General features: G+C 42.8%; 1 protein-coding gene across 24 annotated transcripts in view; it reads left to right on the top strand.

Moving 5' to 3' along the window:
* ARPP21 (cAMP regulated phosphoprotein 21) overlaps window positions 1-20055 on the top strand; it is a 235816-nt gene that overhangs the window by 176542 nt on the left and 39219 nt on the right. For 22 of the 24 annotated variants that reach the window (XM_083577757.1, XM_083577754.1, XM_083577765.1 and 19 more), the window contains 4 exons: window positions 848-1078; window positions 2229-2392; window positions 4236-4340; window positions 7399-7656. In XM_083577757.1, the coding sequence (XP_083433883.1) occupies window positions 848-1078; window positions 2229-2392; window positions 4236-4340; window positions 7399-7656 (758 nt within the window). The remainder of the gene's footprint in view (window positions 1-847; window positions 1079-2228; window positions 2393-4235; window positions 4341-7398; window positions 7657-20055) is intronic. The other 2 variants (XM_083577760.1, XM_083577759.1) reach the window with 1 other exon arrangement.

Raw genomic sequence — 20055 nt, 5'->3', positions numbered from 1 at the left:
AGGATGCTTCACAATCTCGCCACTCTTTGCCAAACCTTATCCCTGGCTTTGCTCACTGACTTTGGATACCACAAGGTGTTTTTTTGGGGGGGGGCTGCTTTGACTCTGGATGCCCTGTGCAGATCCGGCTTCATGTTGAACAAGCCCAGAATCACACCACAACACCGACCTTGGCTTGCCATTAGGAAGTCAGCTAAAGTTGCTGCATTCTACTAGTAATGTTATGACTAGTTTAGATCCAACCCCATGGGTAATACCCAGTGCTGTGCAAGCAGACTTCCACCAGCACAATGAGACTTCCCCTTCCTCTCCTCCACCCTGTAGCCTCCTGCGCTTTGAATATGCTCTGGAGGGTCTCCCAGCCTTCCAGAGCTGATTTTTGGGTGGTTAGCAGGGAATGCGGGAAGGGGGAGAGAAAACGAAAGTCAGTTGCATGAGCATAAGTCCGTTCTACAAACTAGCTGACTGGATGTCATCAAATGCATTTTAAACATACACACACCTGGTAGAGCATAGCCATATTATACCTGGTCAATGATCATGAGTTAGCTCTCATTTGTAACATGAAATTTTCATCGGCAATATATGCCACCCACAGGCTTCTCTATTCCATGTTGGATGAGGTGCTTGCACTGTTGCATGTCACAACCATGGTCCCCAAGCGATACTAGCAGGCTTTGCAAACTCATCCAAGATTGCAGTTGGGGGAAAATGCTTTGGATGAGGTTACAGATAAATAATTTGCTTTGTAGAAGTTACTTAGTAATGTGGCTGTTGCTCAGTCCGTAAGCCCCGTCTATCCTGTGGATGTAGTGTTTATTACAGTAAACCTGGCTTTTTTTTTCAGGTTCAGAGTCTTCCAGCAGTGCTGGGTCCTCAGGATCTCTGTCACGAACACATCAACCTCTCCAAAGTGCATCAGTTGTCCCTGGAGTTACAGCCACCTCTTCTAGCAATGTTCCCTATACAGACAATGGAATAAGTGGCCAGGTAGTAGCAAACAACACCAGCTACATCATACTTCCACTTGAAGCTGCAGGGATTCCACCAGGAAGTATCCTGCTCAATCCACACACAGGTCAGTTGGTTTCATGTTTCCTAATATTTTGGCAAACCACAGCCCATAGAAAAATCTGGGTGCTGATCATTACTAAAACAGAAATTACAGTTTCCAAGAGACAGATATCTTGCAGTGAGAGACCACATCTTTCCTTGGGGATCCACAGGTGAAGTTACAATCACATGAAGGGCAATGTCCAAACAGGGTTCCTGCTTTTGGGCAAAGAAACTACCTCATCAGTAAACTATGCGCTGAATAGGTATTTCATGAGCAGTGAACAGCGCCATTAATAATGTACCACCAAAAGAAAAATGTGGAGACCTAATACATAGCATGTCAGCACAGAGGGAGCGAATGGATACCTGGAGTTAAATTTTTCATTAAGAACCCTTAATGCATTAAGAGCTTACTGGAATGCAGTTATTATTTGAAAGAAGATCAGCATGGGTCATAAGCTCTCAAAAGGAAGAAAGCATCTATCTATGCTGAACTAATATCTGATGGCTTCAGCTAAAGATCAGTTAAAGTTCCACATTAGGCTACAATCTTATATACAGTTTTCTGAGTGTAAGTCCCTTTGAATTTGGTCTTACTGCTAAGAAGGCATGTAGGATTGCACTCTTAATCAGTCATTTGAACTAACTGATATGTGTATCTGAAGAAGTGTGCATGCACACGAAAGCTCATACCAATAACAAACTTAGTTGGTCTCTAAGGTGCTACTGGAAGGATTTTTTTTTATTTTGTTTCGACTATGGCAGACCAACACGGCTACCTACCTATATCTCTAACTGATATGACCATTCCTTTATAGAATCCCAGAATGAAGGAGGCATTCTTAACTAATTGTGCACTCAATTCATTTGTCTTAGAGAGGAACAAGCATAGTGAACTTAACAATTTATTCAGATTCTATAATTTCTGATTTAGTGCACGTTAAGAGAAAACATTGGCTAATGGCTGACAAAGTCTCAACGGCAAAAAAACAAAGATCTAACCTTGTTGCTTTGAACTTGGAACATTTCCATTAATCAGTACTTAAGGGTTTGGGGACGATATCCATACATTTGTAAGAAAATTAAATGTCTTGCTCTAGTTCTTTGTTTGGTGGTTGCTCTATTTTTGTAAAGTTGTCTTGAAAAGTACATTAAAGATTGATTTGCTCCAGGTCAACCATTTGTAAACCCTGATGGTACACCTGCAATATACAACCCACCCAGCAGTCAACAGCCTATTAGAAGCCAGATAGTTGGACAGTCTCAGCAACCGCCTTCATCCCAGCAACCTGTGCAGCAACCACAGCAACAAATTACAAGTCACCTTGTCACGCAGGTAAGGAGGAAATGTCTGCCTATATGATAGCAGCTATGGATCCAGTGTGAGTCTATTAGAGCAGTATTATTTGGTGCTGCCTTATTCTTAGAATCATAGAATCATAGAGTTGGAAAAGACCACAAGGGCCATCGAGTCCAACCCCCTGCCAAGCAGGAAACACCATCAGAGCACTCCTGACATATGGTTGTCAAGCCTCTGCTTAAAGACCTCCAAAGAAGGAGACTCCACCAAGCCAGACAAGGAGCAGTTAAGGCACTGAAGTAGCACATCATGCAAGATTTGCATCCAGTGACACCTTGAAACAGTGATGACTCTAAGGCACAACTTTTACAGATGACACACAAATAGTTGTTTCCCTCAGCAGCTTTGCAAGGGGTCATCCAGTGCACCCCTCTGAGCCTATAAAATATAATGGATTCTCCTCCTCACTGTCCCCAAACCGATATAATTTAGGAGGTTTGTTTGCATTACCATGGCAGCCTTCCAAGCTGTGCATTGCACCAGCCACATGTACCTCCTCCATAGGTAAACAGCACTTCTGTATATAATGTCTCCCATCCACAAGGCCAATTCAGCAGTGGCTATGCATGTTCTTGAAGGGGTCCTTTATTGTGAGCCATCCGTTTGTTTGAGACGTTAGCGCTCTCTGCTTCCCTTGCCTCCCACCCCACCCCATCATCATCTGAATCCTACATAAATCCACTCAAAGTGATTTACATTAAAACCTATTAAAACCAACAATAAAAACCTAAAAGCAGAATGATTCAAATAAAAACTCAAAAATGCACAGTTAATGAAAACACAGTGCACTTAGGAGAGGCCAAAAGCGCAGGGGGGGAATGGTATTTGCATGGCATTTAAATCTATGGTGCCAGGTTTGCCTCCCCGGAGAAAACATTCCACAAATGGTGGGCCACCATTGAAATGACCCATTCTCTTGTTGCCAGCCTCCCCCCCTACCCCAATGGAGGGGGGCACATAATGAAGGACCCTAGCTAGAGAGCTCCTGTGAAACTGGAAGGGGGGGAAGTGATCTCCATGCTAGGAAAAGATTTGCCTGCTCTGCCAAACAAAAGAAAAGGAGGAGGAACAATTCTATCTGAGATACAAATTTGCTTTGGAATTTAATTGTCACTGAATTTGGCATGATGTAGCTAACATCCTTTCTGATGCTAATAATGCCTAGGAGACATGCAAATTATTCGCACGCATATCTCCAGATACTGAGGCAGATGGTGGTGGGGAACTAAACTTGTAGAAATGCAGAGTATATGCAGAACCTTTATTTAAGTGACCCAACTTTTTCTCCTAATGGGCATGATGGCGATTGCATCCTGGTTGCTATGGCTAGGTTGTGCACAGTAAAGCTAATTGTTAACAGGATCCTTGCTAGTTTTCCCCAGTAATGTAAGAGACTCACACCAAGAAAGGACCCACGGTGCTAGGTACACATTTTCAAAGGACCATTTCTCTGGCTTGCTCCTCAGCAGTAAATGCCACATCAGTCCCAATGCCAGCACAGTTGTACAATCCCTCACATCATCCAAGTAAGAGCATTACATCAGCATTGCATTGGAAAGTGTTGTGTTTCTAAGTGTTAAATCAAACCAGCTTTTCGCCACTGAGTTAGTATTGCAGGCATGCAGGAGCGGGGAATGCAGTCTTAAAACAACATTATCTGACCTATTGCGTCCTATGCTAGATGAGCTGGAAGATGTCATCTTTATTTGCAGGCTATTGTTCCAACCTTGGCTCAAATTAAGAAATGTCTGTCTTTGTCTGAGGACAATAATTGAATCTTTCCCTTCCCTGCTTCTGTTCTGTTTCCTTTCTGCCTCAGCCAGTTCAGGCTCTGCAGCCTTCTTCTCAGTCAGTACAGTATCCAGCTGTTTCCTATCCTCCTCAGCATCTTCTGGCGGTGTCTCCAACACAGCAGTTTCCTGTGGTACTACAGATTTTATTACTTTTTATGTGGATTGATTACATCGTCTGAGCTTGCTTTCTGTTTGGGGGCATTGCTATCTGGAGAACTGGAGAGAAACAGAAGATAATTGCTGTAAATCTCTTGTCTTACTCAGTGATGCTGGAACTGCTTGTCACTTAGGCCTGCACAGCCAAAAAAAATATATCTAGAAAACGGTGCAAGATTCCCGGAAGCGTGTGTTTGTCTGCGTTTCCAAATTAATGATTGATGAATTATTATTCTAAGGTGGTTGCTTTTTAAACCTCCTGGTTCAATTTGTGCTATTTTCATGTGAGTTTAGAGTGCTAAAGATACAGCATCACTAGCATGACTAATTCCTCCTTTTTAGCATTTACAGTTACACCTGTGTTGTTGTTTTTTAGCTACTTGTGTTTTGAGTGCATAGACATTGGTTAGGAAGTAGTTCAGGGTTTGTTTTGTAAGAGCTTGGACTGAATTTCAGGATTCAGTAAGGCTTCCACAAGATGTTGTGGTTGGCGCAAAGGATATTTGCATGAATCTTGTGATTTTTCTTTTCAAAAAGGAAACATGGGGTCTCTTGCAGCCATGTGAAAGGGAAACATACTTTGCAATAGGAAATGAATGCCCATACATACTTTGGTCCAGCCCCTACAGTGCAGTGACAGGAGTTGCAATACCTTGGGATTTACACTGCTGGTCTGGAAGGATCCCAAGATCACAGTTGCACTGGCAGGACCTTCCTCAGTCAGAAAAGGAGAGAGGGGTAGGCAAAGAAGCTGGAAAGGTCAGTTGACAAGGAGAAGTCGTGGTCATCATCATCATCATCATCATCATCATCATCATTGCAGGAACTTCAGAGGGGAGTTAGGAACCAGGTAGCAGAGAACCAACCCTTCCACATTTCCCCCCAGCCCTCTGGAGGGGATCTGACTTTGGTTGGTGAAGGTTACTGTGGAACAGGTATATCAGGCAATCTAGGCCAAGCAACTGGCACCAACTGCGGTGGGGTGAGTCCGAGTCATCTCAGTAAATAGGGGCTTGGGGCATATGATTGCTTCTGTTAGACTTCTAGCTGTCTCCTTTGGAGCTGTCAATGGTCGCAGGCAGAGGTAGCACCACAAACGACAAAGTGCTTCCTGACGAAGAGCTGCGTGTGAATGCATGTTGTTGTACATGCAAGTGTAGTGAAAATCTTGTGTGGGCAAAACCATAGCAAAACAAGGTGGTAGAGAGTTAGTGCCCTTTGTATCTCTTTGAAGACACATCAGGTTTCCCACAAAGAATTTCGAAAAGATACCTATCTCAGGGACAGGATTTCGGAAGAGGGACAAAGAGCACCAGCTCTCTTTGGGGTATGTTCTGTGACATTCTCCACAAAAAACAGCTGCTGCAAATAAATCACTGATTAATAGCAGAGAAATATGGTGAGGCTTACTGTATCATGGCAAAGCAAGAACAAACTTGATTTATTAGTAGAACGCAAAATAACCAAACACACTTGAGGAGACCATGCTTATAGTGGGAAGAGCTGGTGAATGCCTGAAAGGGCTTACAGACTCGTACAAGGTGACCTTGACCATTTGCTGCTGGAAGAGGTTGCTTCTTTATTGTTCCCCAGTACAGGCGTATGTACTTTTGCTCTTGTCAAGTTCAGTAACTTCCCCAACTCTTGTCTGATCTGCCTAGACAGCCAAATAGACTTCGGCATTTTCTTATTCTCAGTCTAGGTATGCTAGCCAAGCGATTGCCCAAGGTAAAAACTTGAGAGGATGCAAAGAGGAACTAAGGGAATGAGCTACGGAAACATTGAGGCAGCTAGGGCTCTGCACTGGTTAGAGGCTTGTGACATAGGGCATCCCAAATGTAAAAGTCAAACTGCCCGTGTGAAGCTAACTTTGACATGCAGTTTAAGGATTGCAATTAAGTTACTGTTGATTACAGTTGACATTTTAATAGGTTAGGTAGGCTGGCAGGTGTGTTTAGACCTTCATCCCAGCTGTTTCTTTCCCTTCATTTTCTAGGTCATTCTAAAACAACACATTTTCTCCAGTCATTTAATGAGACAAAAGCAACAATAAATAAATAACCCTTTAGGGTTTAAAATCAAAGAGAAAACCAGTACTTATTTTTTTTTCTTTTTAAAGTTATTTATTTTTACTGACAATGTCCAATAAAAGATTTTCTCAGCAATGTGAGATACCATTAACTGCATTTTTAGCCTTCTTGAGAATTATTTGGAAATACACTTGATAAGATGAATGTTTGGTAGATTGTCATATTTTTATAAACCTGCATTCATTAATTGGTTTCCCCTGCAGTCAGCTACAGTATGGAGCTACTGTTGAGTACAGGCCTCAACTTTCATTGCTCTGCTTATGAAATAGTTTTTCCTGAGGCGTTATCATTGACACTGAATTGATGAGGAAGCACATATGTTTCCATAGCCAGATGGCCATTGCAGGAAACTTCTATGAATGAGGCTGATTAGCTGGGTTCCTTAAAGGAGCTGGTGGCTTTAGTGGCCCAAGTGTTTGTGTATTAACAGTGGAACATCCAGGCCCCTTAAAACCCTTAGACTGCAGTCCTATACACACTTGCCTGGGCGTAAGTCTCGTTGAACCCTGGGGCTTACTTCTGAGTAAAAACAATTAGGATCTGCTGGAGCCTTTTTTTAAAAAAAGTATGTTTGTAAACCATTCATCTTCCTTTGGGGGTGGCTGGGAAACTGTTCTTATTAACTTTTGCCATCAGAAGTTATGGGGTCAAATCAATACCAGGAGAGGAGAATCTTTTCAAGGTGTCATCAAGACTAATGTAGAATTCCCCATTTAGATTTGGGAAGGGGAATGGTTTAATGGGGGGTGATGGAGATGTTTTTACTTGCTTTTAGGATTATGTTTGTTTGTTTTCACTTAATTTTGTGTTTGTGTGCGTATGTGCTTAAATGTACTTTTCCCCTGCTTCTTGTGCATGCTTGTTTGAACCCATTTTTTTTGTTTTCTAAATATCCGCTGCAGAGATCTCTGTTGATCATTTTCAACTGACTTTTGCCTCACAGCGAGATGACATGACAACACAGTTTAGCCAGATGAGTTTAAGTCGTCAGTCATCAGGAGACAACCCTGATTCGCCTTCTGGTCCTGTCTACCCATCACCTATTATACAGCAGTCTTCCCCACAGACTGGTTACGTCATGGCATCCAGCCAACAGCTCCCTCCCGGAGGTTTTGCAGGTTCAGGTCCACCCGTATCCCAGCAAGTACTGCAAGCTGCACCTCCACCGCAGGGTTATGTACAGCCGCCACCACCTGCTCAGGTAATCATAGATTTGTGGTTTCTTATGCCTCCCACCCCACCCTTGAGCCTCCATTTTACATTATTTCAGTAGCACAGTCTTGAAGGAAGTGAAGACAGCCAAGGAACATTTTCAGAGGTACGTCACCACTAAATGCATAAAATCTGAGGCAGTGAGATTTTCATAAGGTCAATTTACATAGCAGGACAGGACGGAGTTTTCTATCCCATGGTTTGTTTGGTTTTTGGACATTACATTATCACATGTCATCAGCCTTCTCGTTGCTTAACAAGGGGGTGGAGGGGGTTCATGTGGACAAGCAAATGCATTAACTAGCCATGTGGACTGAGCTCACTTTTAAAATAATAATAATCTTTTTTTAATTCTTGGTTTACAAAAGAACATGTATTGTCTCTTTTTTCAGGTTGTAGAGTCTTTTTTACATTTGATGGGAGACATTAGTGTTGCCTACAGAATAAGTTTGGGGTTGAAGAAGATGGGGGAGAGAGGGGGAGGGGTTTGGGCTGGTAATACTTAGTGTGTATGTGGGGTTTTGTCAATGTCACTTGGGTAGGTTCTCTATTTGTTTCACTTTTAATGTATTTCCTAACATTTATGCACTGCTTGATTGTGTAGAAGAACCCCCTCAAAGCGGTTCCTTCATTTCAGCAACTCTTCTGGAATAGCTCTGTTGGTAGAGCATGAGACCACGGTCGTGGGTCTCCCCCCCACATTGGGCAAAAGAATCCTGCATTGCAGAGAGGTGGACTAAGACGACCCTCGGGGTCCTTCCAACTCTGCAATTCTATGATTATGGTCAGGTCCACACCTATGCCACAGCTCATGGACCATAGCATCATGTAGCATCTTCCATGCATGAAGATGGGAATACAGTTATGTTAATGGAAGGTCCCACACAGTCATCTGAGAGCTATCCTTGCTGAATCTTACAGTGATGAGCATGGGAGCCATCTCCCTTTGGTCCCCCCCCCCAATAAAATATTTGAGAGGGCAGCCCCACCCAAGTTGATCGGCATTGCCATTCAAATGGTGTGCATGCACCGCATCTTGTGATCAGTTATGCAGGGCAATAATAATAATAATAATAATAATAATAATAATAATAAATTTTTATTTATATCCCGCCCTCCCCAGCCGAAGCCGGGCTCAGGGCGGCTAACAACAATCAAATAATCAAACAATCAAATAATCCAACATTCTAAAAATATTTCATTATAAAAATTAATTAAAATCAAGTTGATGGCAACCATTAAGCAAAATTCTGTGCAGGTTGCCAGAGGAGGGAGTCAGGCTGCGCCCTGACCAAAGGCCTGGTGGAACAACTCTGTCTTGCAGGCCCTGCGGAAAGATGTCAGGTCCCACAGGGCCCTAGTCTCTTGTGACAGAGCGTTCCACCAGATTGGAGCCGCAGCCGAGAAGGCCCTGGCTCTAGTTGAGGCCAGCCTAACCTCTCTGAGGCCTGGGACCTTCAGGATGTTTTTATTTGCAGACCGTAGGTTTCTCTGTGGGGCATACCAGGAGAGGTGGTCCTGTAGGTACGAGGGTCCTAGGCCGTATAGGGCTTTAAAGGTTAAAACCAGCACCTTAAACCTGATCCTGTACTCCACCGGGAGCCAGTGCAGCTGTTATAGTACCGGATGAATGTGGTCTCGCAGCGAAGACCCCATAAGGAGTCTCGCTGCGGCATTCTGCACCTGCTGGAGTTTCTGGGTCAGTCTCAAGGGCAGCCCCACGTAGAGCGAGTTACAATAATCCAGTCTGGAGGTGACCATCGCATGGATCACAGTGGCTAGGTCAGGGCGAGAGAGATAAGGGGCCAACTGCTTAGCTTGGCGGAGATGAAAAAATGAAAAAAGTAAGGGCAAGGCTTACTTGGTCTCCCCCAAAATTTTAGTCAAGTTTGCACCCCTGGTGATGAGAGCTCAAGTGATGTATGTGCATGAACCAATCAGTCTTGTCAGTCCAGGGCTTTGGACAGACGCTCTGCTTCGTGATATTTCTGCATACTATTATTAATAAAGATAATGCATCCCTGGTTCCCCTTCTTTCCCGTGTATGAGCTTCTGCATAGCTTCTAGCGGAAGCACTAGCCGTGAATCATATTTAATTAACTTGAACATGTAAGGCACTGCAGATCTCTAATGTGTTCTGTCTTCTTGATTAGGCTTTATTGTTTGCCACCAAAGTTCCCTGTCTGCATCCTGAGAATCCTCACAGAAAAAGGAAAGGGAAAGCAAAATGTCCAGGGAATTTTCTAGCCAACTCTTACCATATGCATTTTTTATTAGAAGGCTAGATTTCAAAGCTTAATTACAGCAAATGGCAGCCAAAGAGCACATCTCTCTTTCATTCTCTCAGTTTAATGTCCAGAAACATTGGAGGGGGGGTTGTGGTGTTTTTTTTTAATAAAGAAATATGACAGTTCTCCCCCTTGCTTTATATATGTTAACTATTTCCTTTGACTAGGACAGGTACAGTTGTCAGCTATGTTGCTGTTATTATCCCTAGGTGTTACTTCTAGGAATTCATGCTTGCGCTAAAGGCAGTATTCTCTCTATACCTCCAGTAATTGTGTTAATTTTTTCTCAGTGCCTGCTGCTCACAGATTAATTTTTTTGGGGGGAGGTCATTCTGAAATAAGGAGCCTAGTTATTAGAAGACAGCAACAATTTTTAAAGTGGTATCAAAAACCCCTGTCATTAGGACAAACAGAGCTTGCTAATTGTGTGGGGGGAGCAGGAGCAGAGAATTTTGTTGGGTTCACATTTTTAGCAAACTGACTTCTTGGACTAATACACAGATAAGAATGTAATTACATTATGAATTTTACAGTTCTCTGGACTTTGCAATTCAGGCATACCAGAACGCATTAAAACTGGGTATTTTAGGATAAAATATGTTTAGAAATACGTACATTGAAATAAAATATTATTTTAATATACATCGAAGTTCATATTTAAATACAGATTTCTGTACTTAAAAAAACAACAACATGCAAATTAATGCTGCAGTCAGACAGAATGGACTTGATGAAAAACCACATGTGAATTTGACTTGGACCAGAATAGACTGATCTGTCCATCACAAAGATGTTTACATATTGCAAGTGTTGTAGTGCTGTCAGTTAGGCCCAGGCTACCCAGTGTTAGGGTAGTGAGGGGTATATTTTGTGCTAATCACTACAGCATCGCAAACTGCTTGGACAGGCTAAAACATCTAGCAAGTCCAGCCTCTAACAGACATACCTTCTGTATTCATAGTTTCATAGAATTGCAGAGTTGGAAGGGCCCACAAGGGTCATCTAGTCCAACCCTCTGCAATGCACGAACGTGGGGCTTGAACGCACAAGCCCGTGATTAAGAGTCTCACACTCCACCGACTGAGCTACCCAGCCTGGCTTCCGTTTCTTGGTCATTCAAGTGTATGAGGGAACTGTCATAAAATTATAAAGTGTGAGAGCAATTTTTTCACCTTGCTCCATATTAACTTGGTCCTTCATAATGCTTGAGGAGATAACATTTTTCACTGCCTCACTGAGCGCTGTCAAGCCACACTTACTTGTAGTAGGGTTTGCACAATAAGTGCTGCTGCAGTCTGGTCTGGTCTTATTGCTGACAGGCTGAACCCCCACATTTCAACTTACTCTTTGTTCATCTCAGGACACCCCATGCTTCTACCATTTCTATTTGTCAAAGGTTGTGAGTCAGAACTGTAGCATTTTGGTACTTGTAGGTGGTGGCTGCATCAATTGGCTTTCTAGTGTAGCAACTTTGCGTATGTTAATGCAGTGACCAGAAAAATCTCAAAATAAGTGTTTTGTATGTGTAGAGGGCTGATAGGCAGAACTGTGTTCCTACACCAATTTTTAATAGACTTCTTAAGTGTGGTACTGAAGTATGCAAATTATAAGACCATTAGCAATGTGGAGTGAATCTTTATTCTTTCTCTCCTTTCTGCTCTATCCTGGTATAACAAAGCCCCTAGAATGGACCAGTCTTAAAGGGAAACATTCTCAGTTGATAGAACAAGTATAAGACTGATACACAATTAGGTTTTCATGGAAGCTTCCTTCCTGTGGCTACATCCCATACCAAGGACTGCCAGGGTCAAAAATCGGCAAGGTACGAATCCACTCCAGGTACAAAGTCCATGGACATGGACGTCAGATAATGTGGGGAAAGCCATATTAGTTGCTTTCAATCACCACCTTCCAATCCGGCTTCTGATACTAATGATATTGATTGTCCATTGTATGACTCACCCAGAGTTAATTTTACCTCCTCTTTTCAGATCTCCTTAGAAGGTGAACCAGATGATTTGAAAATTAAATGGCTGTTGGCAGATGTCAATAAGTGCATCAGCTATAGGGAGCTGCTGTTTGCACTAGTGACAAGAAAGATAACGGCAACCTTTCTGGATAGTGCAAGTGCCAAACCCTAGGGATGCTAACTAGAAGGAGTGTTTTTAAATTCTGGACATTATAGATTTGTCCTGGTTTGGTGCATGTAGTGTATTTCACTCTGTAGTTGTGTGATTTGTGCTCATACTGTATTGTGGTTGTTATTGGGCATAAACAATAACATCTACTAACTGACTAATGTTTAGCACACATTTTGAGGCAGGCAAGGAGTGCTGATTTTCTCTTTCAGCCTCAATCTGCTGGAAAGTAGAAGCAGCCTAAAAATGATAAGATACTTGATTTAAGGCTGTATGTAGGATCTGTAAGCCCTCTTAGCCAAGAGTCCTGATCAGTACTGACCTATCTTCACTGTATCTGTCCCAAAGCCAGTAATGTTTCCCTACCATCATGAAAAGTTAACAAACATCACAGATGCATTTCAGTATCCCACAGTGGCCGAGCTGTGACAGATAGGATAGGGGGAAGGGAGAAAAAGAGCCAAAGCAGCATTTTAAAAATTATTATTATGAACATTTGCCGCTAAGTGGTTTCTCAGGTTATTTTCACGCTTCACTGCAAAACGTTCACCTTCACTCAGAACCCTGCCAGCTCATAGACTAAGTTGGCATCAGTTTTCACATTTGTACTTACATCAATTTTGCTTGGATGTTAGACTTCAAGTTCTAATAGCCACAGTTGGTGAAGAAATTACGAAGAAGTTTTGAAGCTTGCTTGGAATCCCATTATGTTTATGATGCATTTTATGGTGTTCCAGGCAAAGCCCAACACACACCATATTTTGGTGGAAGATCCCATTTTGGAGTCTGGCTGTGAGTGTGGCATAAGTAGAAGGCAGGATTTATGCACATGCAATTCTCGCTTTGAATTTTTCATACCAAACTACATTTTGAGCAAAGGCCTGAGGCAACAGCTTTTCTCAAAAGTATTGCTGCTTTTTATAGGGTCAGCCGCCATAATCTGTGGTTAGAACTGTGGAGCGTGCAGGTTAGCAGACAATTATTTACACTGATCAAGATGCCATATATAAATACTAGATCAGGATCAGCAAACTTTTTCAGCAGGGGGCCAGTCCACTGTCCCTCAGACCTTGTGGGGGGCCGGACTAGATTTTGAAAAAAAATAAAATGAACGAATTCCTATGCCCTACAAATAACCCAGAGATGCATTTTAAATAAAGGGACACATTTGACTCATGTAAAAACACACTGATTCCTGGACCGTCCGTGGGCTGGATTTAGAAGGCGATTGGGCCAGATTCGGCCCCCGGCCTTGGTTTGCCTACCCATGTGCTAGATCAAAAATCTTTCCAATCTGTATGTTAATGAATTGATCCCAGAGCAGTAGCAGCCAGTGGGGTGGAGCAGCATTGCTCAGCTGACTTCCCAAAACAGGGGTTGCTGCCAGCAACAGATAGGAAGAAGGGAGAGAAGAAGAAGAGAGAAGAGGAGAGAGAGAAGAAGAGAGGTGTCAAGGAAGTTGACACAGTGTGAATGGAGCATTGGCTCCACTGCTGTACCTGCAGCACATTCTCCTCCTTTTCCCTTTCCCTCTTGGTTACTGGCAACAACCTCCATGCTGGGGAGGCAGTTGAGCAACACCTCCCAACACTGCTGCTGCTCTCCCAGAGATATAAAATACTTCTGGCTTCCCCGTTTCACATTTGGTCTTATTTTTGTGAACCTATTGGTATATGCTGATGACATGCTGCTGTTGTCATTAGCGCAGAGAGAGCAGCTAAGTTGGTCTCCGAGAGACTAAATGGGAATCTGCTAGGCAGAACAGCTGAGTTTCAGTTATGCCAAAACTCAGTACAGTGGTACCTCAGGTTAAGTACTTAATTCGTTCTGGAGGTCCGTTCTTAACATGAAACTGTTCTTAACCTGAAGCACCACTTTAGCTTATGGGGCCTCCTGCTGCCACCGCACCGCCAGAGCACGATTTCTGTTCTCATCCGGAAGCAAATTTCTTAACCTGAAGCACTATTTCTGGATTAGCAGAGTCTGTAACCTGAAGCGTATGTAACCTGAGGTACCACTGTAGTGGCTTTGAAGATCACCCCGCACAACACAAGTGGTCTCGTGATAGCCGTTCTGCTAAATTAGTTTGCAACCTTTAACGGTTTGGGAACTGTGCTTTTCTGAAAGCATTGAGATCTTCACCTGCTATTTTGGCATTGCAAATTACCAGGCTAAGGGAGCCCAGTTCAAAGTGCTGTTGTTTAAAATCTGCACGTGACTAAGATGCTTGTTGCACCATTTTCCTGCATCAGTCATGCTAACCACAAAGGCCATCATCTGAGGCTCTCCTCCTCCTTCTGAGACAAGTGGAGAGAAGGCTTTTTCAGTTACAGTGTCTTGCATGTGGAATACCTTACCTAAGGAGACTCTTTTTTCTCCCCCCCCCCCATGCTCTTTATTGGTTTCATTAGATATTACAGTGGTGCCCCGCAAGACGAATGCCTCGCTAAACGAAAAACCCGCAAGACGAAAGGGTTTTCCGATTTTTAGCGGCTTCGCAAGACAAATTTCCCTATGGGCTTGCTTCGCAAGATGAAAGCCCATAGGGAAATCTCTGGGGACAGCGGAGAAGCGCAGCGCGCCTTCTCCTCTGTTCCCGGACCTGTCCTGAAGGCTTGCGGTGGGAGGTCCGGGAACAGAGGAGAAGGTGCGCAGCGCTTCTCCTCTGTTCCCGGGGCTTGCGGTGGGAGGAGGGTTTTTCCTCCCCACCGCCAGCCTTCAGAACAGCATTCTGAATGTTGGCGGTGGGGAGGAAAGCCCTCCTCCCACCGCAAGCCTTCAGGACAGGTCCGGGAACAGAGGGGAAGGCGCGCAGTGCTTCTTCTCTGTTCCCGGACCTGTCCTGAAGACTTGCGGTGGGAGGAAGGTTTTCCTCCCCACCGCCAACATTCAGAAGGCTGTTCTGAAGGCTGGCGGTGGGAAGAAAAGCCCTTCTCCCCTGCCAGCCTTCAGAAGAGTTCCCGCAGGGCTGCCTAGGCTGCGTATAGCAGCCTGCTACCCCTATCCGCAGCTTGGAGAGCCCTGTGGGGAAGTCCTGCAGGGCTCCCCAAGCTGCGAATGTCTGCCCTGCGCGAGGGGCGCTCTGAAGCAGAGCGCCCCTCGCGCGGGGCAGCAGGCTGCTATCCGCAGCTTGGAGAGCCCTGCGGGGAACTCCTGCAGGGCTCCCCAAGCTGCAGATGTCTGCCCCGCGCGAGGGGCGCTCTGCTTAAGAGCGCCCCTCATGTGGGGCAGCAGGCTGCTATCTGCAGCTTGGAGAGCCCTGCGGGGAAGTCCTGCAGAGCTCCCCAAGCTGCGAATGTCTGCCCCGCGTGAGGGGCGCTCTGAAGCAGAGCGCCCCTCACGCGGGGCAGCAGGCTGCTATCCGCAGTTTGGGGAGCCCTGCGGGGAACTCCTGCAGGGCTCCCCAAGCTGCAGATGTCTGCCCCGCGCGAGCGGCGCTCTGCTTCAGAGCGCCCCTCGCGCCAGGCAGCAGGCTGCTATCCGCAGCCTAGGCAGCCCTGCGGGAACTCTTCTGAAGGCTGGCGGCGGGAGAAGGGCTTTTCTTCCCACCGCCAGCCTTCAGAAGGCTGTTCTGAAGGCTGGCGGTGGGGAGAAAAGTCCTTCTCCCCCCGCCAGCCTTCAGAAGAGGTCCGGGGACAGACTGTCCCCGGACCTGGTCTGAAGGCGGTCTCCATAGGAACGCATTAATTGATTTTCAATGCATTCCTATGGGAAACCGTGCTTCACAAGACGAAAAACTTGCAAGAAGAAAAAACTTGCGGAACGAATTAATTTCATCTTGCGAGGCACCACTGTACAACTCGTCATCAAAAGCAAAATAGGATACAAAAAAGATAAATAATCATGCAAAAACACCCATGCATAATAAAAATATTCAACACCCTGTATCTCCGGAACCTTAAATAAAAAATAATTAGTCTTCAGCTTTTTGAATATGACTTCCGTCTACCTCCCTGCGGGTCATTCCCCCCCCTTTTTTAAACTGTGTCCTTTTTTTTCACCTTATCAATCATCCATATTGTATGAGATACATTATCCATCTGTCGTTTAGTTTGCGAAAATTAGTCAAAGCATACTAAAGATTTTACTTGGGAACAATGTTTTTTAAGTACCCTCTATAACAATCCCACTCTTTTATAAACTTGTGGTTGGTTTGATTCCTGATTATTTTTGTCATCTTTGCAAGTTCCAAATATTCAGAGTGTTTTATCTGCCATTCCTTTTTCGTTGGAGTTTTCTCTCCCTTCCAATCATTAGCAATCAACATTCTCGCTGCTGTTGTTGCATATAGGAATACCCTCCCTTGGAATATCTGTTGTCAAAATGCCTAGGAGGAAAGCTTCCGAATTTTTTGCAAATGTTTGTTTAAACATTTTTTAAAACTCCTCGTAGATGATATCTCAAAAGTTTTTGATTTTTGTACAACCCCACCACATATGTTACATTGTTCCCTCAGCTTGCTTACACCTCCAGCATATATTTGATTTTGTTTTGTACATTTTTGCCAATTTGCTGGGGGTCATGTACCATCTATAAAACATTTTCATGAAGTTTTCCTTTAATGTATAACAAGCAGTGAACTTTAGATTTTCCCCCAAGCAGCCATCTGAATGGTATGACCAAAATATTTGGACCATTTGATCATTGCTTCTTTAACTTCTTCCTCTTTTACTTCCCAATCTAGCGGGAGTCTATACATTTTAGATAATAGTTTCTTTATATTTTGTATTAAATCTTTTTCCAGCCTCGAAACTTCTGTCACGAACCCTTTTCTTCTGTCTAGTTTACAGGTGTCATTTATTTGGTGGTATTGCAACCCATCCGTGAAATGATGTCTAATTTCTTGAAACTTGCTTAATTTTAATTGTTTTTCTTCCTCCTCTAATATTTCCTTATAGGTTGCCCAGTAAACACCTCCCCCAATATTTTTCCTCTTTACTGAAATTGCCTCTAGGGGGGATAACCACCAGGGTGTTTTTTGTTCTAATAGGTTTTTATACCTATCCCATACCGTATATAGTGATTTCCTTAACTATGTGATTCAGAAGACCCCTGTGAACCTTGACTTTTTCATAACCTAGATAGGCGTGCCACCCAAATCTATTGTCCCATCCCTCCAAATCCAATTTGTCTGTATTTTGCAAAATTATCCACTCTTTTATCCAACAGGATGCTTTATAGTAAAGTTTCAAATCTGGCAGTGCAAAACCCCCTCTATCCTTAATATCTCCTAATAGTTTATGCTTTATCCTAGGTTTCCCCCCCTGCCAAATGAAATTTGATAAATCCTTCTGCGATTCCTTGAAGCGCCCTCCCCCTCCCCCCCCCCCCCCCGCTTACCACTGGAATCATCTGAAACAGAAACAACATCTTTTGGAGCACATTCATTTTGATTGTTGAAATTCTCCCCCAGAATGAAAGATTAAACCTATTCCAAATTTCTAAATCTTTTTTGATCTCTTTCCAAGTCTTGATATAATTATCATTGAACAAATTGATATTTTTTGCTGAATCCAGATACCCAAATATTTGACCTTTTTAGTTATTGTCAAGCCAGACATAGTCTGCAGTTCTTGTTTTTCTTGATCTCGCATATTTTTTGCCAACAACATGGTTTGGTCTTTATTCAGTTTAAATCCCACCACCTGACCAAATTCATATATTCTTTCAAAAAAATATGTATACTTTCTAGTGGATTTTCTTCTAGTGGGTAGTTATTATAAGGTCATCTGTGAAAGCTTTTAGCTTATAAAATTTGTTTCCCAATGTAATTCCTTTTATTTCTGAGTCAGTTCTTATTGTCATTGCCAGTGTTTCAAGGACCATAATAAACAATAATGGGGAGAGTGGGCAACCTTGTCTAGTTCCTTTCATTATTCTAAAGCTCTCTGATACTTCATTATTTAGGATCAGTTTGGCTTTTTGATTCTGATAAATCGCCTCTATACATCCACAAAAAAATTCCCCTAGGTCCATTATCTCTATAGTTCTTTTCATAAATTTCCAACACACATTATCAAATGCTTTTTCAGCATCCACAAACATTAGTATTACTTGTTTATCCGATCTCATTTCCAAATATTCTAATATATCAATCACATTCTTATATTGTTGTTCATTTGTCTTCCTGGTAGGAAACATGCCTAATCTTCATTTAGGACCTCTTTTAGTATTTTCTTTAACCTATTTACCATAATATCCACAAATAATTTATAATCATTATTTAAAAGAGATATTGGTCTGTAGTTTTTAGTTGATGTTAAATCCATCCCTTGCTTTGGAGTCAGTATTATAAAGACTTCTTGCCATGATTCTGGCAGTTTCCCTTCTGATCTTGTTCATAACTGTCTTGAGCAGTATTGAAAGTGAGTCTTCCAATTTCTTGTAATAACTTGCGGGCAATCCATCCGGTCCAGGTGATTTTCCTGGTTTAACATTAGATATTGCCTAATGAATTTCCATCATCGTTATAGTGGAGTTTAAATTTCAATTTTATCCCTTACAATCTTTGGAAATTTACTTTGGCTTAAATATTTTTTTCTATTTTATCTTCCTCTTCCTTTCCTGCTTGGTATAGATCCTTAAAGTAGTTTATGAAAATTTTTCGTCTTTCCTCTGGTTCATCAAATTTCTTTCCTCCTTCTACCAACTTTCCTATCATCTTTTCTTTCTGTTTTTTCTTTAACTGCCAGGCTAGCATTTTCCCTGGTTCGAAACCTTTCTTGGACCTTTTTTTATTTTTTTAAGTCACTGCTCCTTTGCTTCTTTATCATCTTATTTCTCTATCTTATTTATTAATTTTAGTCATTGGTTCTATTTGTTGTTGGTTTGTTAGCTACCTTGACGTTAAAAGTGCAGGATATGAATATAATAATAAATAAATTGTAAAAAAAAAAAAAAACTCCTTAACTAATTTATGGAATAGAAGTGTGGAGAATTGGAAATACCCCAAAGCAAATATTAAAATACATTCTGCCTTGTACCTGATACTCCTCCTCCTCCTCCCCTTGCCCCTTCCGCAACCATTTCCTGATCTTGTCATCTTCCCAGAATCTATCCAGTTTCATTTCCTTCTTATCTGAGTTGGTTTCTCCTGGTTGTTATCCCACACAAACATACTCCCCATACCTCTATGATCCAACTTTTACTTCCTATGTCCTAATACCTAACACAGTGCAGATTCTGTGAGCATTCAGAAACGTATGGTGTAACTTTAATTATGGAGCTGAATTATGGAGCTACATGATAATGTGTAGTGATCAGTAAATATGTATTTGCCTGATCTGCTCCATTTCTTCCCTTTTGCCACTTGGAAATATGCAGAGTCTTACTGAGGTTATAGCTCCTCCACCACATCCCACTCCAAGTTTCATTTCAGTAAAGTATGAAACTTTGAATCATGTAGGGCCATGCTTTTCATGTGACAACTTTCCATGTAGCCAATATCATGGAATAAACAGAGTGGTCAGCAAGACCCCATGTGCCTCAGAACTTCCTACTTATTGGAAACAAAGAGGTTCTGAACTATGAGGGCAGATATGATACTGCCTTGGTAATTTGAGAATCAGGTAGCAGTCACCCTGAGAAAATTTATTCTGTGTTTCACTGCTGTTTTCAACTGGTCGAGCGAGACAAGTAGCTTAAAGTAGATCTGAATAAACTTTAGGATTCCTCAAGTTGATTTTTGTTAACATTGGGTGCGGAGGACAGACAGGGAGATTTCAATGTACAGTGGTACCTCTGGTTAAAAACTTAATTCGTTCCAGAGGTCTGTTCTTAACCTGAAACTGTTCTTAACCTGAAGCACCGCTTTAGCTAATGGGGCCTCCTGCTGCCGCTGCGCCGCTGCTGCACAATTTCTGTTCTCATCCTGAAGCAAAGTTCTTAACCCGAGGTACTATTTCTGGGTTAGCGGAGTCTGTAACCTGAAGCGTATGTAACCCGAGGTACCCTTGTACTTAC

Source organism: Podarcis filfolensis, assembly GCF_964270895.1.
Source record: "Podarcis filfolensis genome assembly, chromosome: 12".
In the NCBI taxonomy this organism is placed as follows: Eukaryota; Metazoa; Chordata; class Lepidosauria; order Squamata; family Lacertidae; genus Podarcis; species Podarcis filfolensis.
The sequence above is the reverse complement of the archived record's forward strand: the minus strand, read 5'-3'. Positions and strand labels throughout refer to the sequence as shown.